General features: G+C 34.8%; 1 protein-coding gene across 3 annotated transcripts; it reads left to right on the plus strand.

The window, feature by feature from the left end:
- The first annotated feature begins 51 nt into the window (after window positions 1–51).
- LOC138315302 (anillin-like) lies at window positions 52–22,636 on the plus strand. Of its 3 annotated transcripts, none has more exons than XM_069256203.1 (18): window positions 52–211; window positions 2,396–2,531; window positions 2,999–3,118; window positions 4,699–4,846; window positions 5,803–6,976; window positions 7,331–7,430; window positions 11,399–12,213; window positions 12,487–12,566; window positions 12,987–13,128; window positions 14,042–14,180; window positions 14,509–14,664; window positions 16,117–16,331; window positions 16,897–16,975; window positions 17,392–17,501; window positions 19,156–19,242; window positions 19,454–19,561; window positions 20,008–20,180; window positions 21,029–22,636. In XM_069256203.1, exons 1-18 carry the CDS (start codon window positions 194–196, stop codon window positions 21,156–21,158), a joined length of 3,930 nt encoding a protein of 1,309 aa, XP_069112304.1. In that variant the 5' UTR covers window positions 52–193; the 3' UTR covers window positions 21,159–22,636. The 3 variants fall into 3 exon arrangements, with proteins under 3 accessions (XP_069112304.1, XP_069112306.1, XP_069112305.1); XM_069256205.1 differs by having other exon boundaries at window positions 16,159–16,331; XM_069256204.1 differs by having other exon boundaries at window positions 11,441–12,213.
- Window positions 22,637–22,715: the final 79 nt, after the last annotated feature.

Below are 22,715 nucleotides of genomic sequence, written 5' to 3' on the forward strand. Positions count from 1 at the left end.
CAAAGAACTTCCGGAAATCTCAAATCGCGCAAGCCGCGAGAAACTACGATACTTACAACCGCCAATTTCAAAAGTTGTAAACAGACAAGGGAGCGGTGTGGCAGATAGCGGAAGGCTTAGAAGCCGTACATTTGAATACTTGAGCAGATTTCACGATCTTTTCATGAAGTCCGTTGCATAGACACAAAGAACAATGGATCCATATACAGAGGTAAGCATATAAATCTGAGTTGTGTTCAGATTATGAAAAGCATTCCGATGTTTGCTTTTAAAAGACGAATCCTGAACAGGCCGTGCAGACATTGGCGAAGGATAATTTTCACAGATTGAATCATCAGAAATTGGTTATGCTCGGGATTTTTTTTAAGTAGTGGGGTAAAATGAATAATTCTGATCTTGGTGTTGGGCCATTTGCAGACTTTGGATAATGGCTTAAATCGATGGCCCTACTTCGAGACAAAACTAAAAAAATCCAACGGACGAAAGATGGATTATTCTGTACATGTTGAGAAAATTGAATCAAGCAGTTTTCCCGACGAAGGGACCCAGGTGCATAATTCTTGGATTGTTTTGAATGTCAGATAATTTTCAATAATACCGCGTGCTTAATTTTGAATTTCAAAGCATATGTGTATCAGATGCCCATCATGCCCTGAGGCGTGACTGATGAATTATGACCTCAACATTTAAATTATTGGATTCTAGCCAACTATTTACAGCTATCAGGTAACATGAGATAAGCATCAAGCCTGACACGGCTGACATGGTATCAGTCATCACTTTTACTAACTAAACATCCTGCTGTGCTTTGAAATGCATAAATTTATGTTATAGCCTATAATTATAAGCTGATATATAAATCCTTGTAAACTTTTACTCACACCAATGATCTTTGAATGTAGGAAGAAATTATTAATTTTGAAGGATGAAATGAAATATTTAAAAATTGAGAAGACACAAAATTTGCAGTTTGCTTTTAAATAAAAACAAATTCAGATTGTATATTTGGGAAAGATATTGCATTGTTGATTAGAACATAAATGAAACAAAAAAAAATGAAAGGTCATTGATATTTATATTTTTTCATTAGGGCAAGATGTACAGATTGACAGGAATAGTCTTATATTTAGAATACATTATTGTTACCGAAGTTACATCAGTACATTTTTACATGTATTTACAAATATCATGTCGGAGTAGTAAGATTTAGAACAATTACTATTAATTAAATCAATCATCATCAGTCACTTTTGAATTGTTCTATTTAATTTGCATCCTGAATGTGACCTGACATCAAATTAGGAAGTCCATTGTGGCACCACAGTGATCATATTCATCTAAGCATTTATGTTACTATTTTTAAACTTCATAGAGGTATGAAATTAATTTTGTTTGCAAACTGTGTGAATCCGCATAGCAGATTCTCACAAAAGTTTGCAAACAAAATTTATTTTTTTATGAAGTTAAAAAATAGTTACATCAATGCTTATAATTAATTTTTCAGACTACTTGATAACATATAATACGTTTAAATGTATGATTTTCCAATGGATTATTTTTTCTGAATCAATAAGCGTCAACGTCTCTTTTGGGACGTCATGATTATGTTGGATTTTCGCGCTATTCTCAGATTTTTTTCTCCATAGTATATGAAGAAAAAGAATCTGCCAATCAGACAGTTGGATTTAGTATGAAAACAAATAAAAATTAATTATATAGTATTCAGTTTTCATTCATATTTTGATGTAACATGTACATTTTTGTGTAGTGGCTGGTCGTGATCAGTAATTAGTGACTATATAATGACACACACACAAAAAATATATGTAAATTTGAAATAATTTAGGTACCATAAAGTTGTACATTTATGATTAATATATCTTTGGTAGTGACTAATATTATTTGATACGTTTTCGTGCATATATTTTTTCTTGAAAATTGAATATATACATCAGCTGTTCGGTATCCGAAACATTTCCATTGGAATTTAGATTGGAGCATCAGTGTTTAGTTACAATAATGAATAACAATCCCAAAAGCAGACAATTCTATCAATGTCATGATGTAGGTGATAATAAAGAACACACCTGTTTGGTTGCCATCGATTGAACTTTATTCCGATAAGTTAAAAGATAACATAAAATATGTGGAGTAATTATGACATATGATCATATATATATATAATGTCAACATGTTTGGTAACATAGGTACATAGTACAAAATTGAATATACATGTATATACAATTTAGCAAAGACAGAATAAGAAAAGGAGAAAATATGTCATGTATTACAGTAAATTAATATTTTAAGATATCCACATGAACTATTCAATATTGTATTTTACATAGATTTGTTTTCAATATATTTTTGTATTTAATAAATACTGACATTGTAGAGATTACTGGAAAAAACGAGACAGAGACGCGAGATGCTGAACCAAAAGTTAGGGAAGACTCCCGAACCAATGCCCAGGAAACGTGTATTGGAAGAGAGCACTTCGGAAAATGTTGTGCCAAAGAGTAAAGATGAAGGTAATATTTCAAGATATTAACTGGAGAAACTTGAAATCAAAGTCATTTGGATTTGAAGCAAACTTGAATATGTCTCTTAGAGACAAACTTTACAGTAATTATTGAATTTAAAGAATTTTTTGGTTGAAATATTGAGTCAGTAGAAGTAACATGTTGCTCATAGCCTTACTGTGTTTAATAACAAAAATTGATCTTTTCTGTTTTCGCATAAACTTTATCATAAAACAAAATCTAAATTTTTCATTTCACTTATGATTACAAAGATTTGTTTTCCTTGTGAAGAGGCTAATTAGAAGTCGAAAATCTGGAAGAGACTTTAAAATGATTTTTCCATTTGGAGCAATTTTAGTAGCAAAATCTAAAAGTCTTAAATTTTCACTGAGTGAAATCAATTTCTTTTCGTTTTAAGTCATTTATTTATTTAAAAACATATGCTTTATATACATACGTTAAAACCTGTATTACAGAATCTCCTGGAAAGAGACAATGCCTGAGAGAGGAAGCTATGCAAATCAAGGCCGACACACCAGCTATCAGTAGTGTGAAGTCGCGCATGCAGCAGATAGTTAGCGCCAGAGAGGAGCAAGGTAGGGGCCAAAGTAAAAAACAAAGACAAAATAAGGTTTATTCGATAACTGACAAAACTTAAGATTACCAACATGAGTAGTTTTATATCGGCTTACTAAGATGATTGTAATTACATTTTATTAAACAATCACAAAAGCAACCTCTAACCTATAATGTGCATGATTTAGTGCACAGTGGTTACATATCTGACACCCTTCACCAAAACGACTCAATATATTTAAGTGAATATTTCATTTGGACAAGTGAATTAACCTTTCACTGTCGGTCCAAAGAGACGAGTGCATCAGATAGTTAATGCCGACCCTTGATATTTTCGAGAGAATCAACCATACTGATGAATTCATAGGCGACACGCTGATTGGCTGACCATTTGCGTTGGGTCATGCTGCAGGACTGTGGAAAATCTTTGAAATGAACATGTCCATCAGACAAGTGCTCCTCGTCTACTCGTCCGAATGGCATTTTCACTTGCCCTCAATATTTTCCAGATATTAAGCATACTGTATTCAACCCTATTAGCGCCCAGGGCATTTAAAAATATTTACATTTTCAATGCAGTCCCACTATGTAACCTTACCAAACGCAGTTGGCAGTCATATAAACAATGAACTTCAAGCGCTTATTATGACGTCATTATCATTGTGACGTCACAATTGTCGTGCCAGCGATCACGGAAGACGGCTGTTCAAATGGCTGTTCCATCCATGACGATAACGAATGATTAATTCATTATAAATGCAAAATTCCTTGGAATTTCATCATAAAATTGTAATCAAATGTAAATATAAGCATTGAACGTCTTTCAGTTGGGATTCATAGCCAATATGAATGCCAACTGAACAGAGGCAAATTCAACATGAAACGGTGCTTAATAAGATAAATTTATTGCAAACCTATATAATTTTGGTCTTTATGCCTGGGCAAATTTGGAGGGGCGCTTATAGGGACGGCAATGTATATATTGTGTTATTTTAGTTGTATTAAGTTGATTCTTGCATTTTATATTAAGTGTTAAATGAGATATACTTTGTATAATATAATAAATAATTTAAGGTCCAGATCATAATCATAGTCAGAATTTTTTAACTTGTCCGAAGGACAAGTGTGATGACAACATTTACTTGACAGACGGCCAGATCCACTTGTCTTGGCAAGCGGATGAGTACAATTTCCCCAGCTCTGTGCTGAGGTGACCACGAACGGAGAGTTGTAATCTTGTTAGATCTTGTACTTGAATGTTACATAGAGCATCATACATAGTAGAGTGGAAATAAAAATCTAATTTTAATCGATTGCAAGCTGACTTGGGTTTGATTCTGTGATTGAACTAGAGAAGGTGTATTGGGTCTCTTTCTCAACCATCTGGAGTTTTCCCTAATACAGTTACTCTGTTTTCTTCCCATGCTCCATTTAAGTTGCCACTATTTAGGCCAATAGACAGGATTTATACATAATTTATGTAGAATTTGTTTTAGTAATCATGGATAAATAAGTAAAGCATATTTATATAAATTAAGTAATAGTTCAAAGCAACTTCGTGATTTGAGTTAAAGAATGTGTGATCTTGTGTCTTCTATAGGTGAAATATCTACCGCATCAATATCTCGGATTCACGAGTCACCAGTTAAGGAGAACGGAGGGAATCAGTCAAGGAGAGGCAGACTGGCCAAATTGGCTGCCAACATCAACAACTGGGAGGATGATCTCAGTCACCCTGTCATACAGTCGTAAGCAATATAGAAAAATAACAAAACATCAGTAGTTTAAAGATGAATTGGTTTAGTATGGCTGGTTTAAGTTTAACGTCATTTAAGGATATGTCAAGTTTGAGGAAAGCTAGAATACCCAGAGAAAAATAACCAACCTACAGTCAGTACTTGGCAACTGCCCCACATGGGGTTCAAACTCCTGACGTTTTAGAGGAGCAGGGCTTGTGGTTATGTGTCAGGATATCTTAACCACTTGCCACTGTGGTCCTTAAAAGTTGAATTTTGTGGGTTCACTTCAATGAAATACCTTTGATATATCATAATTAGTTGTTATAAGTGCCCCTAACACCTCAAAATTAGATCCAAGTTGAGTGTAGATTATTATTTTTGAATTTAAAATTAGCAAGTTATGTAAAAATGCCATGATTTCTTAATATGGTTATTGATGTATTTAGGAAAAATTACATCCACATTACTCCTAGTCATGTTTCTTCAATATGGGTAATATGCTCATTCATAAATTTGAAACAAGAAAAAACCTCAAAATTTATGGTATAAGAAGGAATGCTTAAAATCATAATTTTATTGCGTTTTATCCTCTGAAAGAGGGCAAGAACTTAAAAAAAAAAAACCCATTAATTGAATAGAAATTAAGAAGCAATGATTGATCTGGATTGGCTTCTATTAAAAGGGTTAAATTCACATCATGAATAATAGTCATTTGTAACAACGTTGTTACAGGTGACTATTATTTGTGATGTGGATTTCATGACTCAAATTTACAAAAACCTTGCAATTGTTAATAGAATAGTGCACCAAGAAGTATGAATTTGGTACTTGTAGTTAGATTATTTAACTCTATGACTTAAGGATGCTTAATTTATTTTGAAAAATTAATTTTGTATTAATTATAAGCATGAAAAATAAATATCTTATTGAGAAAAAATATATATTTCGGTCTTTGCTCTTTCCAGTAAACAAGAGGAAAAGAAACCTAGGTGGCAGCCCCCTAAGGTAGACTCCGGATCCGACAGTGCAGGATCTCCGGCCAGATCACCTGTGAAAGCCCACAACCCTAGTAAGACAACAGCACCCCCACCCCCACCCGTACCTCCCGTCCTCGGCTCACCCGCAGTCTCTTCTCCCAAAAGAACACCAGTCTCTGCGTCACCTGCTAAACATGTGAGTCAGCATACTGTCAAGTTGAATTCTCCCGCAAAGAACTCTGAACCCAAGCATAAGATCTGCCAGTTGGTTGACCAGGTGCCTGTCAACACCAAAGATCAGTATGAGTCACCAGAGAGTGAAGAGGATCCAACAAACATGCCAATTAGAGAGCGACTAAATTCTTGGAAAAAGGCAGATACTCCAAAGTCTAAGGAGAAATCAGTGGATCCCTCCGAGAAACCAATGTCGTCTAAACTGGCTTCATGGGAGAAAGTGTCCAACACACCAACCAAAACATCAGTAACGAAGAAAGTTAACCTTCCCACCCGTCAAATGGCTACCGGAGTTACAGACAAACCACCACTGCCAAGACCTGCATCTGTCTCCAGAGAGGCTTCAGACAACTCAGAACACGGTGACGACCCAGCATCCAGGCCCGTTTCATCCAGGATGGCATCTTGGCAGCAAAGGGTTGATGAACAGACACCTCAGAAGGAAGAAGAGCCGACTGCCTATTCTGTTGGAGCAAGGATGTCAGCATGGGAAGACATGTCATCAAGTAATCAGGTATCACACATCAAAAAGGTTGATCCAGGAGCTTCCTCTCCGACCAAATCTCCGCTGAAAACACCTGCTCCTGTCAATAAAACACCAAATATTAAAAACAAAAATCTGACCCCTCATAAAAGTTTTAAAGACAGTATTGCAGAGAAAGCAGGACAACTGAAGAGCTCTCCTGTCAAATGTACACCTGTCAAATCCACTCCGGTGAAGTTACAGCCCTCAGCTTCCCCCGGCAAGGTGGGCAGTGCTACCAAAATGATGCAACAGCGTCTGCTGGAGCAGGCCCAGCACAGCAAGACTGATGACATTGCCGACAAACTTCGGAGGGATAGAATGAATGAATTGGCATCACTACAGAACCGCTGGCAGAATGGCATTCTTAAGGAAGACATCAAACCCACACAGCAGACGGATCAGGTGAGGACCTACAAATCTCAGGAAAATGTTGTTTAGTTCATATAAACTAGGTAACATTATTTATTTTAATCTTTTCGGTGAAAATGTAAGGATTATTTATGTTTTCATTTTTCAAGTGTGGCAAATGCTATCATTAATTGTTTATGTAATACATGTATATTGATTTAATGGGTTTTGTTTTCTTATTATAAAACTGTTTTTGCAGCATTGTATTGTTGCTAGAAATGTGCATGATATGAGAAATGCAGTTCAGCATCATGTAACTTATTTCACTCTGGAAATCTCATTTGAAATCAATCATATATTACCAAGAAAGTAAAATACTAAATATAAGGATACTATGAATTATTTCAGGACAAACCTGTAGCATATGAGACAAAGTTGTCCGAGTCTGAGGATGAGACCGCTAAGAGGGAGGACCGCCGTGAGGCAATTAAGGCTAAAGCTAGGGCAGGTAAGTTATCATCTAGCTAAATATCCTTCATCTAATGATAATGGAATGATTTTTGTCATCAAATTTGACTTCAAAGCATTCATTTTTGCAACAACAAAAATTGCAATGAAATCTAAGAATAATTATCGTTAATATCAGATATTCTTATTCTATGGTCAAATATGTAATCATTGTAATGAACGATAAACAAACAAAAAAACTTACCAATACATTTATAAGTATATGTTAAAGCGAATAGTCAAACGAGCACGCGGCTCCGGACCGCTACTGCTTACGTACCTAAGCTTAGGCCTACTACGTACCCGGTACTCCCTGCTCAGCTGATTGTGAGTGAGTCTTCGTATTTTGATCATTATGTAAATAGTCCCTAGCAGTATTTTTTCATAAATGAGTGGTCACATATGGTCACATGTTTCATACCTGTTCCCCAATCGCGTAAAACGTAACCCTGGGGTAAACAGCTGTTCTTTAGTGGGGCCTCTTTAGGGGTAATGAATGCCCTGTATGCTACCGGTCAATTCATACAGTTCTGATGTATATATTTATAGATTTTTGATTTGTAAATTTTTGTTCTGTACATGTTCTGGTAGTGTTATACACATACATTGTATATAGGATTTACATTGTAGGTTAATTGGTAAAATTGTATTGTATATGTTCTGATATACACATATACATATGTACATGTAGGTTTTAGCTTGTTCTTTAGATACAATGTATATTTGGAGGACACATACAATATTATTTCTGGTCATAATAATAAATAGTGTTTGTATATTTATTACAACTGTACCTGGTTCATGTGTATATGACAAACTTTACAGAGTTGAAATGTACTGCAGCCATGTATCATTTATAATTATTCTGAATTTTTGTTGGAACTATAGATAATGAATTTTGTATCTTTTTTGAAACAATATTTGATTCTATCAAATGCATCAGTGACACATTCACAACTTATAAAATGTTTTCTCTAAAAATAAACAAAAACCTGTAGAATGAACCTACATTTATTCATTTATATATATTTGAAATTGATCATTTCAATTTTTGTCATATTCAACAGTATAAAAAAAATTGCTGGTTCTTTTTTTCAGGCACCATGCATGCATAGTGACATGAATACAGAAAGTTCATCCCTTGGACCTGTATACAAGTGTATGTATACATATACATACAATTAGCATCATATGAAGACTGAAGAATGTTGATTTGAGTGCTCTTGAAAGTAAACTTTTCCAATATGGACCTAGAAGATCATGAACAGAACATTTAAACAGTATTAATTTATTAAATGTTCCTTTCAACTGTAATCATTAAATAAAATTATGATGCAATACTTTTTCATTGTTTAACTTTGTAGAAATATTTGTTTATATTAGTCCTCTAGATCCAGTGATTATAATTCTTGCATCCATATGCCTGCCCATTTGTTTGTCAGGGCTTGTGAGATAGCTTTTCAATTACTTTTAAAATATAAGGATTTTTTTTTACATATAGCAATATAGATAACATTGTCTTAGGATTTCTAAATTCTACTTTACAAGAGAGTAGACTCAACATATAAATAAAACCATAAAACTAGCAAGTTATCTGAAATGTTAAAAATCTTTTTGTCTGAACCAAATTTCACATTTATTGTCTTTGTGTAACTTGTACATAGACCATTTATGTATTAATACTGTAGTAACAGTGATTACAAACACATAGACTAAAATGTAGTATGTAGTACTATGTACATCTGTCTTTGATTTGAGTTCTAAACAAAAAAGTGGTACCTATTGGGAAGTTGTGACTTGGGTGGAGGGTGAAATACAGAAGAAATAGCTACACATGGAAAAAAGAAAGATATACAGTACCATATGGATTCAAAGTTGCTCCAAAATCAATGAAACCAAAAAAAAGCCATGTAAACCCCAAATATGCAATGACCAGATCAATGATAAAGCACCCTTCCACTTCCAGTTATCTGTAGCTATTTCTTCTATATTTCAACCCCCCACTCAAGTTACAACTTCCCAACCTCATGATTCTTCTGTCTTTTAGCCCCCCACCCCCACCCCCCAACACACACATACCTGATTGATTGTCATGTTATTTCAGGTTCCTATTCAGGTATTATTCCTAAAAACCAAAAAGGGTATACACACTGTGTACTCTCAAAGGAGGGGAACCACTTCATTCAAAAATTGAATTTACAATTTCATCTTAATTTTGAAATTTTCAATTTAATTATTAATTACTGGACTATTAAAACAGTATAGAACCCCTCGGCTACAGACAAAGTACTGTGGTACACATTTCTCTTAATTAATTACTTTTCTTCAACTCAATCATCTTTTTCTCCAGAGCACAAAAAAGAACAGGAAACAACAGAAAAGGAAAGTAACATACATGTAGGCCTATATGTTTTCTGGAAATATATATGATGTGTTAATTCTCACAGCATAGGCCTACATGAATGTGAAGAATTAAATATTATCAATGTTTGAGAGAGAATTTCCTAGTTGTAATTCTATAGCAGCTACATGGAATGTACGTTTACATATATACATTGTACGATACATATACATCATAAAAGTTTCTTTCCTTCCAGCTGGACATTCATGTCATCTCTCTCCAGAACTCAAATATTGTTTACAAAAAAAAAAACCAACCAGAGACATAGATAATTTAATTAAATCTCTGCAAAAAACTACACGAATAATTGAACACATATATTGTACTTGTAAAATATCTATGTATGAGCTAATTTATTTTCACATCTTTGACAGCTACATGCATGGACGTTCTATGGAACGTTTTCGTGTGGTTTTAAATGGGAAATTATGTTACGATTATTTGTATTTAACCTTCATGATTCGGTTGATGTAAAATACGACGAATGCTATGCTGCAATAATTGCCCCTCGCCGGGGCCCCATCTCTGCAACGGCCGAATATTTGTGTCGATTTCCATGTACAAGATGCTTTTATCGAAAAATGATTACAAAGCATTGTCATTAATGTAAGAATACTTCATTTGCATCAAATGTATCATCTCAAAACAACAATTTGCATAACGCATTAGTGGTTTATCACACGAAACGAAACCGACACGACTGAGAAACACATGTCCATGTTGACATTTCCACGCAGCCTCGTTTTCAAAGAGTTTGGAGAATTTATATTTAGAACTGTGCTAAATTTACACGGGGCTTGCCCGAAATTTATTCACTTTAAATATGTATTGTTTGACTTTAAATTTTTAATGGATTAATAAATATTTAAGTTGATTTGATATATAAATATTACATCTATATATTGCTGATATTACACAACTGTATATTATCATTATGCCACACTTTGCTTTGCTCTTTTGCCTGCATGCTTATTACATGGTATTTATGGTATTATGCTATTTATATGGCTGGGAACACTGGTAAAGGCCTCCTGGTGATGGCTACTATTTTCTGCACATATTTTTGGATTAAGGCTGTAGTATCTTATAAACAGTACATTTATGAATTATCTTTTTAAGCTATGCATCTAAGATTAGCCTATATTGCACAAAAATATCAGTTGGTCAAAAATTTGAATTCATCCTATTCAGTTTAAACAATTCATAAAAAGAACACATTTATAGCTATTATTACGAGATATACCAGCTCTTAAACTTTATAATTTATTCAAGCTTTGTAAATAAATTATTTAACATTTTTACCAAACTATTAGTAGTAAATCTATGTAAAAAAAAAAAGAAAGACTTTAAACAAATTAAAAGTGATTTGATTTCTAGACCAATTGGTCAAACAATACATGAGCATATGTATACATGTCTAAAGATATGTCTGTTAGACATACAAGTTACACACATACTACTGGAAATGCTTCATTTTTTTTTTTTTTGTTTCATGGTATTCATGCTTGGTTTTCTTTTCACTGCTTCGCATGATGCTAACACGATGTTTTATTACCCTTTGCTGCCAGATTTTGAAAGAAAACTTGCTGCAATGGGATTTGATATTTCAGATGACACTGCTACCTACACCTTCACAAACCAGGATCGTCCTAAATCTGAGAGCCAGCCCCCGGCACGACCTCCTGCTCCAAAAACAGGTTCACAAGGTCAGGGCAGTATTTATAGACTGATTTCACAGAAACGTGGTGATGTTCAGAAACCAAATGTGAACCGAAATGAATCTATGAAGCGTGTGCAGTTTGAGGAAGGAGATAGCTTTGACAGCACAGACGGTGAAGATTTGGTTCCAAAGGGACACCAGCGTCCTCCCGTCATGTCTACAGAAGAGGAAACGGATGATATGGATTACACAGATACACAGTCAGAGGGAACCACTACACAGGACGAAGAGGAATATGGTCAACGCATGGAGGACGAGTCAGACTTTGACGATGTTAGTTTAAGTGCTTTTGTACCTGCATCTGTCCGTAGACAGAGTGTGTTACCTCATCGACCCAGTGAACAAGAAAGGAAAGAAAAACAACAGCAACGGGTTCGTGAACCTGTTGCGTCAGTGCCAGCCAGTGTGCGACACCAAAGCACAACAAATTTACGAAGCCTAGCACAAGAGGACAGCTCCAGTAGTCTAGACAGTGAAAGTTCTGCCTCTAGTAGTCAGAGCTCTCTAGATCAGCCTCCTCGTCGTCACAGAGGCTACACAGACGATGACTCAGATGAGGACGATGAACAGGGTGTGAGTGATCTCCTGGATGAGGCGATTGGTGCTGAGGATGACAATGAGGAAGAAGTTGTCTACAGGCACAAACAACCAGTAGCTGCCCCTGTAAGTGTCATAATTCTACTGTAACTTATAATTAGTCAGATCTGTAAAATATATATACAAATAGTTCTTTTTCATGTATTAGTGTTTGAAGTCTAGTATGAATGGCTAATTTTTCTTAGGAATACAAAGACATGGATTGACCACTCCTGTATGTATATAAACTCTTCTGTCATTTGACAAGATGATGAATACAATATTGCTGCCCATGTATGGAATAAGATTATCTGTAAAATTCACAAGTAACTTCTGATGTACATTTTTGTACATTTATAGCGCCACCACAGACACCAGAGCTACGCCATCGCCAATGAGAGTCAGCCTGTCTATAGTGTCAGCAGCTACAGAAATTCACAGTACGTAGTGGTTACAGATCACAGTTCACTGCTCAATTCTCTGTTGTATTTCGTTATCAAAGAATAAAAATAAAAAGACATTTTCAGTCTTAAAGAGGGACAGATGACACATGCACAGTAACCAAAGTATTGTAACTTACTCTCTTGTGCAGTACTTGTTACTTGTAAAAAATTTACAGTCAAATATTATTTCTAAGAATACAGTTATATTAAAATATTCAAATATCTAGCTTGTATTGAATGGAAATCTTGTTCAGTTTCCATTCTCAGAAAGTTTATCTCCACCAGAAGTATGTAGCATTCTAACACTATGTCCACATCTAAGCTACTATTATAAAATTACTTAAAGGCTGCATGTAATGTTCTACTCTTAGTAGTATGAGCTGTTCCCTATCTGTAAGGTTCTTGTATCTGTTATAGGAACATGGATCTAAGCTCTGGGGCCCATAAAAAGATTGTCAGAAACAGGACCTACTCCGCAGACGTGGTTGAGGAGGATATTGACATGCCAACCACTCTACCCAGAGACATGGAGCGTAAATCTATCAAGGAGAGGATACAGGTATGCAGAGAATACTTCCTATAATGGAGAATCCAGGAACTGTTGTAGATTTGCTTTCAAAAAGCACTCGTAGAATGTCATCAATTTTGTGGCAGTTTCAACTTGTGAATATTAATTGGTTCAAATTTAGCACCTGAATTTTAGAAGAGATTCCAAGAACTATCCAAATAATTCAAGGATACACAAATTCCATTTCTACGTTAAATTTTCTGATGTAAGGCATGGTTTCCAAAAACGTTGCATAGAATGCAGGAATTCTTCCGTACTTAAGCTTTGAAATCACTATTTTTTAATTACATCGTAGTATGAAAGAATTTTTGTTTGCAAACTGTGTGAATCCGCGTAGCAGATTCTCATGAAAGTTTGCAAACAAAACATATCTTTCTATTAAGGATTTTAGATTAAGAAAATTGCTTGCAAAACTGCGAATTAGCAACCACAGTTTAAAAGTCGGGGCGGGTAGAGAAAAAAAGATTCCCCGTCCTCTGCAGTTATGCAAATTTTGTAATGAAATTGAGGATGAAACCCACTTCATTTTTAAGTGTTCCGTTAGCTCTACAGTGAGAACAATTTTCTATAATAGTCATAAAGATAGGTAATTAACCACCATCTAACAGATTTTGAAAATTTGATACGACTCTAGTCTTCTAATGATCTAATACTTTTACAGAATTTAGGCCTCTTTGTTAAAAAGTCATTTGAACTGAGGAAAGCTGGCTTGATAAATGTTTTAAAGTTATTGTTTTGATCTACTGTGTGTTATGTACATGTATTTTTTGCTATTGGTCCCTTTTGTATGGATGTAAGGAAGCAATAAAGATGAATTGAATTGAATTGAATACAGTACATCTGCAGAGTTATCAACCATCTCCAATAAAGTGAAGCCAGGGTTACAATGTTATGTCTGTTTCAGGAATTACAAGAGCTGGTGAGTCAGGAACAAAGTGTGATCATGCAGACGAGTAATGCCCTCAATCAGTGCTGTGCTGCTAACTCTCACTTCGCCGGCTCAGCTGAGCAGGTGGAATGTCACCGACTGCTGCTACTCTCATGTAGGTATCCTGTGTAGATTCAATCAACTTTTGATTTGTTGTAAAAACTATCAATAACAATACGTTCCGAGAGTAATTTTCTAACTACAATTTGTATATTAAAATGTACATTGATAATACTGCAAATGTGCATATGTAAATATCTTTTGTGTTATGACTTTGTGGATTAATGAAGTCAGCAGGATAGAAATGGATCCCGGATTTTTCCACTAAAAATGAATAATTACAATATGCTTTAGAATTGCATGTGAACAACAATTTGAATTGTCAACAGGGGGAAAAAAAATCAGAATTATTTTTTATTCCTGTCATCATTTTCCACCTGCAGGCCAGAAGAGACAAGCTTACTTAACTGAGGTACAAAGATTGAAGGACACCGGTCAGTTGGACCCCCCAGGCACTGGACCTAAAGGCTCACTGACCATTAGTGATATAAGACTCCCTCTGAAAAAGGACTTTGTTACAAGGATAGGCAGTGCACAAGGTAAGACTCTTTACCTCTTTGAAAGTATGTAATTACTGGAGAGAGTTGGTTTTCATCTCCATTGGTGGAGTGAAGTCTACTGAGATAGGTTTTTAATATATTATATTATTATTAATTTGGGTCTGTCCGTCTGTCTGTAATGCTTGGTTTCCGTGCAATAACTGCCACAAATCTTAAGTGATTTTTTTTTTGTAACTTGGTCACATGGTTAAATGTGCCAAGGGCATTCGCTCGACATTTCTAGCAGACCCTATTTGGCAGAGTTATGGCCCTTTGATTAACGAAAAACAGCATTTTTGTCTGTGTCCGTTCAATAACTCTCACAAATATTACTGGGTTTTCTCGAAAGTTGGTAACATGTTTAAATGTCTCAGAGCCTTGGTTAAGTTCAAACGGGACTTTGATTGGACCCTATTTGGCTCTTCATTGATTGAAAGGTCCCTGGCCTTGGTATCTCAGATATTCCCCTGGGGAGGGGTCAAATTTACTACAGTTTGTAGAGGAAAAACACATTTATGATTATTATTTGCTCAATTTTCATAAGAAATGAGTCAAACTTTGTTAGAATTATTAGCCTGAGATAATATTTTAACATCACATTCATATAGGTCCCTGACTGACTCCCAGGGGCCAAAGGGTAGGTCAAAAGTGGTCAAAATGGCTAAAATTTAAAAGATCTTATGAATTCAAAGATATGATGGAACCAAATACTCTTCATATATTAAAAGGTCTCAAGGCCCTTTTCAATATTTTTGGCCCTGAGGTCTCAGATTTTTCCCTGGAGAGGGGTTCAAATTTACTTAATTTATGTAAGGAAACACATTTATGAGTATTATTTGCTCAGTTTTCATAGGAAATGTAACAGATGTAATGGAATCAAATACTCTTTAAAGATTAAAAGATCAAATTAATTGATATAATCATTGATTGATTTCAAGAGCCTGATGGGCATTTATATAGTGTTTACATGTCTTTGTTTCATTCCTTATCCGAACACAGGTGATCATTAAGGCCCATGGGCCTCTTGTTTTGAATATTCTACAGGTTAAATAGTTATTAAATGTTAGATGCATGGGTGGGCTGCTTCCAAGTTTGTTCAAATGTCTTTATAAAACCTGTAACTTGACATAGGTCAGGCTAATCTATAGAGTCTGCTCAGACTATTCTAAAACTTTAAACATAGAGTTTAGATTTAAGTGCTCAGTGTGACTTTAAAGTTGGGCATTGCTCTCTGTAATTTCTGGAATGCCTTCAATTCTACTGTGACATAATCCAGTAATAGATAAACAATAAAATGAATTTAACGACGGTGATAGTATCCCTTGGAATATTGAGGGTGGCATTGTATGTTGGATATACTACTTGTTATGGGACCTCTTGTAGAAAGACTGCTAGCTATCTGATTCAATATTATTCATGAGATATGTTGTGAACAATTTTATATTCATACAGAGAATGAAGACTTAAGTAACGAGATGTGCTATGACATTACAGATAACACAGTACACTACTTCCTGATTCTGATCCGGAACCACACACAAGTGATCGTTACCCAGATGTTGTCCACACATGACCCCATGATGAGGGGCAGTCTCGACTTCCCTAATCTCATCAAAATACATGGCATATCGGGCAGTTTTAAGCTCTGTATGGAAATCTATAGCATGGTAAGTTAGTTCCATAGCATCCATCTCATATTCTTGAAATGGTTGGTATAAGGGAGACAACTTCCTACTGATTGTCTCATAAATCATGAAACTTTATGGAAAGTAGCATGGTTAGTTAAATTTGTGTTTAGACTTGTTGAATCTAGCATCTATTTCTTATTTTTAAAGCTATTGGTACAAGGGAGACAACTTCCTATTTCTGGTTGTCTTAGGAATGAGAAATATAGATGGTGGATGAACATATGACATTATTTTTGCAGAAATCTAGAAATATGTTGTTTTTGTCCTTTAAATCTCAGCATATTGAAGTTATAAGTAGAATGAAAAAATATTGTTAAAAGGTGACTTAAGTTATGTAACTTTCAGGCATCCCCTCACTTCCATAAAGTCAGCTATTTCATTGTACTACTGCAGTTTTGTTGAACATTTCTGTCTGCCAATAGTGCTAACCAGTATATTATAGGGTATATACTGTAATAGTATACCTAGGGCTTGCTCTATTGAATGGTCGAGTCATATCTTTGGTTGACATTTTATAAAATTCTTTTACGTCTCTTATTTTTAGTCTGTATCTAAAGAATATTCAGCAAAAGACAAGAAGAAGAAAACACCAAAGAAACCTTTAAAATCAACTTCACTTACAGGTGAGAAAATATATAATTATATATTGCACATGGATTTGTTTGTGTAGAGTTTAATATTCATGAAAAGTTGAAAATTCAATGGATTATATGAAAGGAATTCTATCAAGCAGCAAAAGGTGTGGTGTACTTCTAAATATATACCTGGTATCACCAATATTCCTTAAAAATAAAAAAATAAAAGAAACCTCTAACTTCTCTATAGGAAGGCATTAAAAAGTTTAAGACAAATTCTTGAGGAACTTTCCTTAACTTCTGTAATGCTTTCCTATGGAGAAGTTTAATAAGAGACATTTGTGAAACTGGGCCAAGATGCAGGAAAAAAATAAAGAACATTGTACACAGGTACAATAAGCCATCATACTAAAGGGCACATAAAAACCAACTCTGTAAAACTTCTATGATTTGTTTGTGAACAGGTCCCAGTCCTGGTGGTCCGACTGCTGTTAGAACAACAAGTTTTACTCTGATCACGACTGTGCCAATCACAATGAGACACATGGACAAAAGTAGCTTCACACTGGAAAGGGTAAGGGAACAGCATCTGGACTGGAACAAATATATTGTTATCACAATTACACCCGGTCCACCCCAACTGCGAACGATGCGTGTATATAAACCCCTACCGCTCTACCGCTGACTTGTATCGATGTATTGAATGGGTGTAGTTATTTATAGACTCCAGTACTGTCGCCAAATCCACAGGTAAACTGGTACTGGATGCTACGCTCGGGCCTCTCATCCAGCTTAACGAAACTGAATGGCTAGTTAGCTTAACCGATCTATATATCATCAACAATGCGTCTGTATCTACTTAAAAACAAAACAAATATTCTTCAAATTGCATAAAAATTCACTTGACTAGTATTTCTTTATTTTAGATATTTTAACAAATCTTCATATTTCTAGTAAAACTGCATATGAAACTCCTTATAGATCTAGCTATGCTCATTACGTAGGGAACCGCCATAACATGTCCCGGCTGCAGGCCGTGTGCAAAAAGTCAAAACACACGTGGGATTTCTTTAGGATTTTCAATAAGTGGTTTGTAATATTATTACAGCAAAACTGACAAGCTAGAAGGTTAGTGGCATTTTAACCGTACTGTTATATATAATTAGCCATCAGCTTGGATCTGGTGCCGTACAGATAGTGAGTTCACTCACGATGTGATTATTGCAAGCCAACGTAAATGCTATCGGAATGCTCTTTAAAGTTTGTTAATGATCTCAAACACACTTAAAACTTATTGTGGCAATATTAAAGTAACTAAATTATAATATTTTCAAATAGTTCTGATAACTATTCATGTGTAATATCTCCAGACATTGACATGTGTACGGATCGAATACGGCGGACTGCCAATGTTTTTGACATGTTCTGCAAGATATATTTCACTGTTTCAGTTACGGTGGCCAATAAAAGAAAACAAGCACAGTGCAATTATATTATGTTATTTCTTCTAAATACAACACTTTTTGTGCAAGTTGTCAAGCATTTATTGTGAATGTTTTGCAATGAAATTACCACCTTTATAACATTGAATTTGTGGTTCCCCGGACATCGTTTTCCCCAAAATTTGAATGCGCAAAATATACCGATAGTAGATTTTTTTCAGTATTTAAAGCCATAAGAAAAAATACATGTGCAAAGTACACTGGTGTGTAAGTAACACAAGATTTTACGGTATTTGTAACATTTACGATTGTGTTTGGTATAGCTGATGTAGCCAGAGCGCCCCGCGATTTACCTGTGGATTTGGCGACAGTACTCGAGTCTAAAAATAGCCACGTTGTGTCGGTAGAGTGTTAGCGTTTATCGCTACACGGTACAGAATTTCTCGCTGTGTTACAAATCAATCGATTGACGGTAAGGAACTTCATAATATTTATCATTCGCAGTTGGGGTGGACCGGGTGTAAAAGGGCATATAGATCTGAGACAATATTGATGTTAACACAATGGAAAGGAAGGATAAGTGCACATTTTACATCTGGGAAATAACTTGCATGTTTATGAAGTTTTTTTATCTTTGATGTATTGAAGCTATACATAATTGCTTTCTCTTTTTTGTGGGTTTCTCTTAGATCTTGTTTGTTTGATATATATTCAGAGAGTAAAGTTGTCATCTGTGATGTTTACTAACTACAACATAATCAATGATATACATCTTTTCTACTACAGATCCCCTACTTGTCACCGCTGCACGGCACCATCTATATGAGGCTCAAGTGCCTGATGGAACAGAATGTAGAAGAACGTGGATTCCTGGTAATAACATGTTCTTTGTGATGTTGGGGTTGGAATAGAGATGATTTAAACATTTAAAATTTATTTGTAGAAATAAAACAAAATGTCATCTTAATGAAGGTGAAATCTCTGTCATCAATGAAACTTTTGGTCTGACTGAGCTGTGTTGAATGTAGTTGTTACATATCTGCACCATAACTGCATCATAAAATAACTTTTTTTTTATCTCCAGACCATGTTTGAGGATGTTAGTGGTCTCGGAGCGTGGCACAGGAGATGGTGTGTACTCACAGGCAATAAACTCTGCTGGTGGAAATACCCTAATGATGAGACACGCAAGGTAATATTGTATTCTGTTCCTACTGTCAATCTCAAGTCGAGAAACACAAGGTAAGATTGTCTTCTGTTCCTACTGTCAATCTTAAGTTATTTTGCTCTATTGTCTCAGTATTAACTTATAATGATTGATAAGGTGTTTAATGCAGGGAAATAGGAATCAGTTGACACTATATTTAACTTAATAGGAATTGTGTCAATATTTCAAAATAGGATGAAATCAGTGTCAGTAATTCTGATACTAAATTTTGTTATTGTAAGTAGTTGGTTAAGTTTGATTTGTACTGTACAAATCAAATGCATTAACCTAAAAAAAATATTAAGGGAACATGAGATGACTTGCAAATAACAGGATAAGAATGGTCTTGATAATTTGACAAGTTTAAGAGTCAATCAGTTCAAGATGACTGTGTGGTGCTGTTCCTTATTGTGACATTTATATATGTGCAGGAGCCGATGGGAATGATGGACTTAAAGCGCTGTATAACCGAGAAGGTCGGCCTAATTCCACGAGATATCTGTGCCAGGCCTAACACCTTCGAGTTAGTCACTGTACGTCAGCCTCGACGAGGAGAGCCAGACACACTAGTCACCAAGACTTACAACACCATGACAACAACACGGTAAGGAGTAGCTGCTAAAATGTGTAAGTGGTGAAAATAGTATTAAAAGAAACAAAGTTCAATTTGTTCATCAAATTTGGAAATTCATATATTCAGCAAAGGTTGTGTAAATAGAGGTTACACAACGAGTGGGTGTTGGATATGGAATTTATTCCACACGAGTGAGTTATTTTTTAAAAGTTACAAAAGACACGAACTTTAGCGAGTGTCTTTTGTAACTTTTAAAAAATAACTTACGAGTGTGGAATAAATTCCATATCCAACAGCCACGAGTCGTGTGACCTGTTTCTACCACAATTATATCCGCTTTTAGCCGATAGAAATACGACGAGGATAAGTACGCTATCCAACAGCAGTTTTGGCGTCAAGCAGCGACCACGGCAATAGCATGACGTCACTCGATTATTGATGATGTCGACAAATGATGACACGACACTCAGAAAGACGTAGTTCGGTCAAAGTTCACCATGTCAGCCAATCAGAATGCGTACAGAATTTATACCACGTGTGGTATAAACAAACTGTTAATCAACAGCTGCATCGTTTATTTGATACCCTGAGAGTTGAATAACACTGACTATTGTGGTAGAATACTGTGTACAAACACATCACTTCAAGTTATTATGCAGATATAGTATTTGGTCACTTTCAATATATTGGGACTGTCAGAGTAAAGAAAAAATCATTTCCCCACCCTAGGACTCCAAAATTTGAAAACATTTAAGCTCTCAGATTAGTTCATGGAATTAGTTCTTGGAATAATACTAATTCTTTATAGTTATATAAAATGAAATGGAATTTTTTTAAGATTTAGATATTAAATTAACCTTTTTTTGTTCTTTTTGTAGACACCGCCTATCAGCAGACACTAAAGAAGAGAGGATTATGTGGTGTAACAAAATCAACAGAGCATTAGCCAACATTAGGACCTGGCACGCGGATGCCATGAGACCAGTCAAAGCACAAAGGATAAACTAACCTTCATCCTGCAAATTTTTATACGCATGTCTTTCATCAATCATCTTCCATTACTTTACATGGCAATATGCTGTCATGTTTATCTTGTCATCCTGCTCCAGTGCTACAAGTTAATTTTTACTACGTTTTATATATACCGCCCATCATGATATTAAATATTCATTCATACTGGTATAGGATTAATTACTACCTGGCTCAGACATAACCATTAAATATAGTTTTATAGAAATGTAGAGGTGTATACACATTGTATTTTCAAATAGAGACAATTGCTGCATATCAGAATGTTGCATATCTAGACTTAGTTTTACTGTGTATAAGAAATGTTTACTGTGTATAAGAAATGTCATTTTGTGCCATTCTACAATGCACAAGTAATACAGGTATATTTGTCACCTTTAGTAACACAATGGATAACATTTTAGAGAATACCTTGTACAAAGTAGACCTATATGATCTGTGATTATGTATATAGTGTGTGTGTGATATCTCGTATAACTTGTTACTGTTGTGCTGTGTATTCTCTTTCATTCCTTTCTTCAATCTCTCCTCTTTCTCTTGAGAATCTATCTTTAACATTTATCCATGGATGTAGTCCTCAGAATAAAGGTACAGCTAGCATTTATTTCATTAATAGTATTATATGTGTCGCACACATTTTACAGAAACTTTTTAACTATCTGCTACTAGTCTTTTCTATCTTTTCTGTCTGTCTAAGTGTGTATGATGTTACCCTGTGAAATGTTTACTCTGATGTCTGTAGTGATGTTTAGTGTCAATGTGTAATGGATAAAAAAGATCAGGATTATTATGAAACTTGAGAAATGAAAAATAAACATTACTAAATGTCTTCTGTAGATGATACTCCTGACATATAAAATATTTATATCTTTAGCATCACTGTTAGAAGTTGATTTTGCATCAAATTGCTTGACTTTTCAAATATGTAATTAGGATATAAAATCTGCATTATATGATAGATATATAGTGTGTACATATATCACATTGTATAGCTTTTACTACTAGTTAAACTTTTTTGTAAAGTTTCAGGTTGTCTTGTTCATCATGGCTTATATATTTTGGTATGTGAAAGAAAGAAAAAAAACAGATAATAAAAAAACCCAGGAAAAATAACATCTTTGGATCTAAAAATTAATCATACTCTAGAGATTTGAAAATATAGATGGGGTATATGATCTTAAATTTAAAACTATTTCCATAGTTTTCATAACTATGCTTAGCTACATGAATATAATCACTCAATAGGCACATACTCCTCATTATAATCTTAAACGAAGTAGAATGTTTGTATTGATTTGTTCTTGAAAGAGGCTCTCGCACAAACTGCAGGAAAGTTTTGTGATTTTACTCGAGTCTGAATAGGATGTTAAAAGTTTTTGATCGAATTGTAATTTATTGATACAAGAGAGAGCTCATGTGCCACAAGTTTTAAATAAATTTTTTATTAACAGTCTAAACTGCATTAAGAGTTTTCATTTGTTTTATTTTGCTATGGCCATCATCTGTCATCTGAAGCATAAGTGATAAGCACGCTGG

This window comes from Argopecten irradians, chromosome 2 (genome assembly GCF_041381155.1).
Source record: "Argopecten irradians isolate NY chromosome 2, Ai_NY, whole genome shotgun sequence".
NCBI lineage: Eukaryota > Metazoa > Mollusca > Bivalvia > Pectinida > Pectinidae > Argopecten > Argopecten irradians.

Bases quoted from the DNA above. Each gene is read 5' to 3' on its own strand.
- LOC138315302 (XM_069256203.1), top strand. The intron at 13,129-14,041 runs GTATGCAGAGAA...TGTCTGTTTCAG, and splicing joins CTATCAAGGAGAGGATACAG to GAATTACAAGAGCTGGTGAG. The intron at 14,665-16,116 runs GTAAGACTCTTT...ATATTCATACAG, and splicing joins AAGGATAGGCAGTGCACAAG to AGAATGAAGACTTAAGTAAC.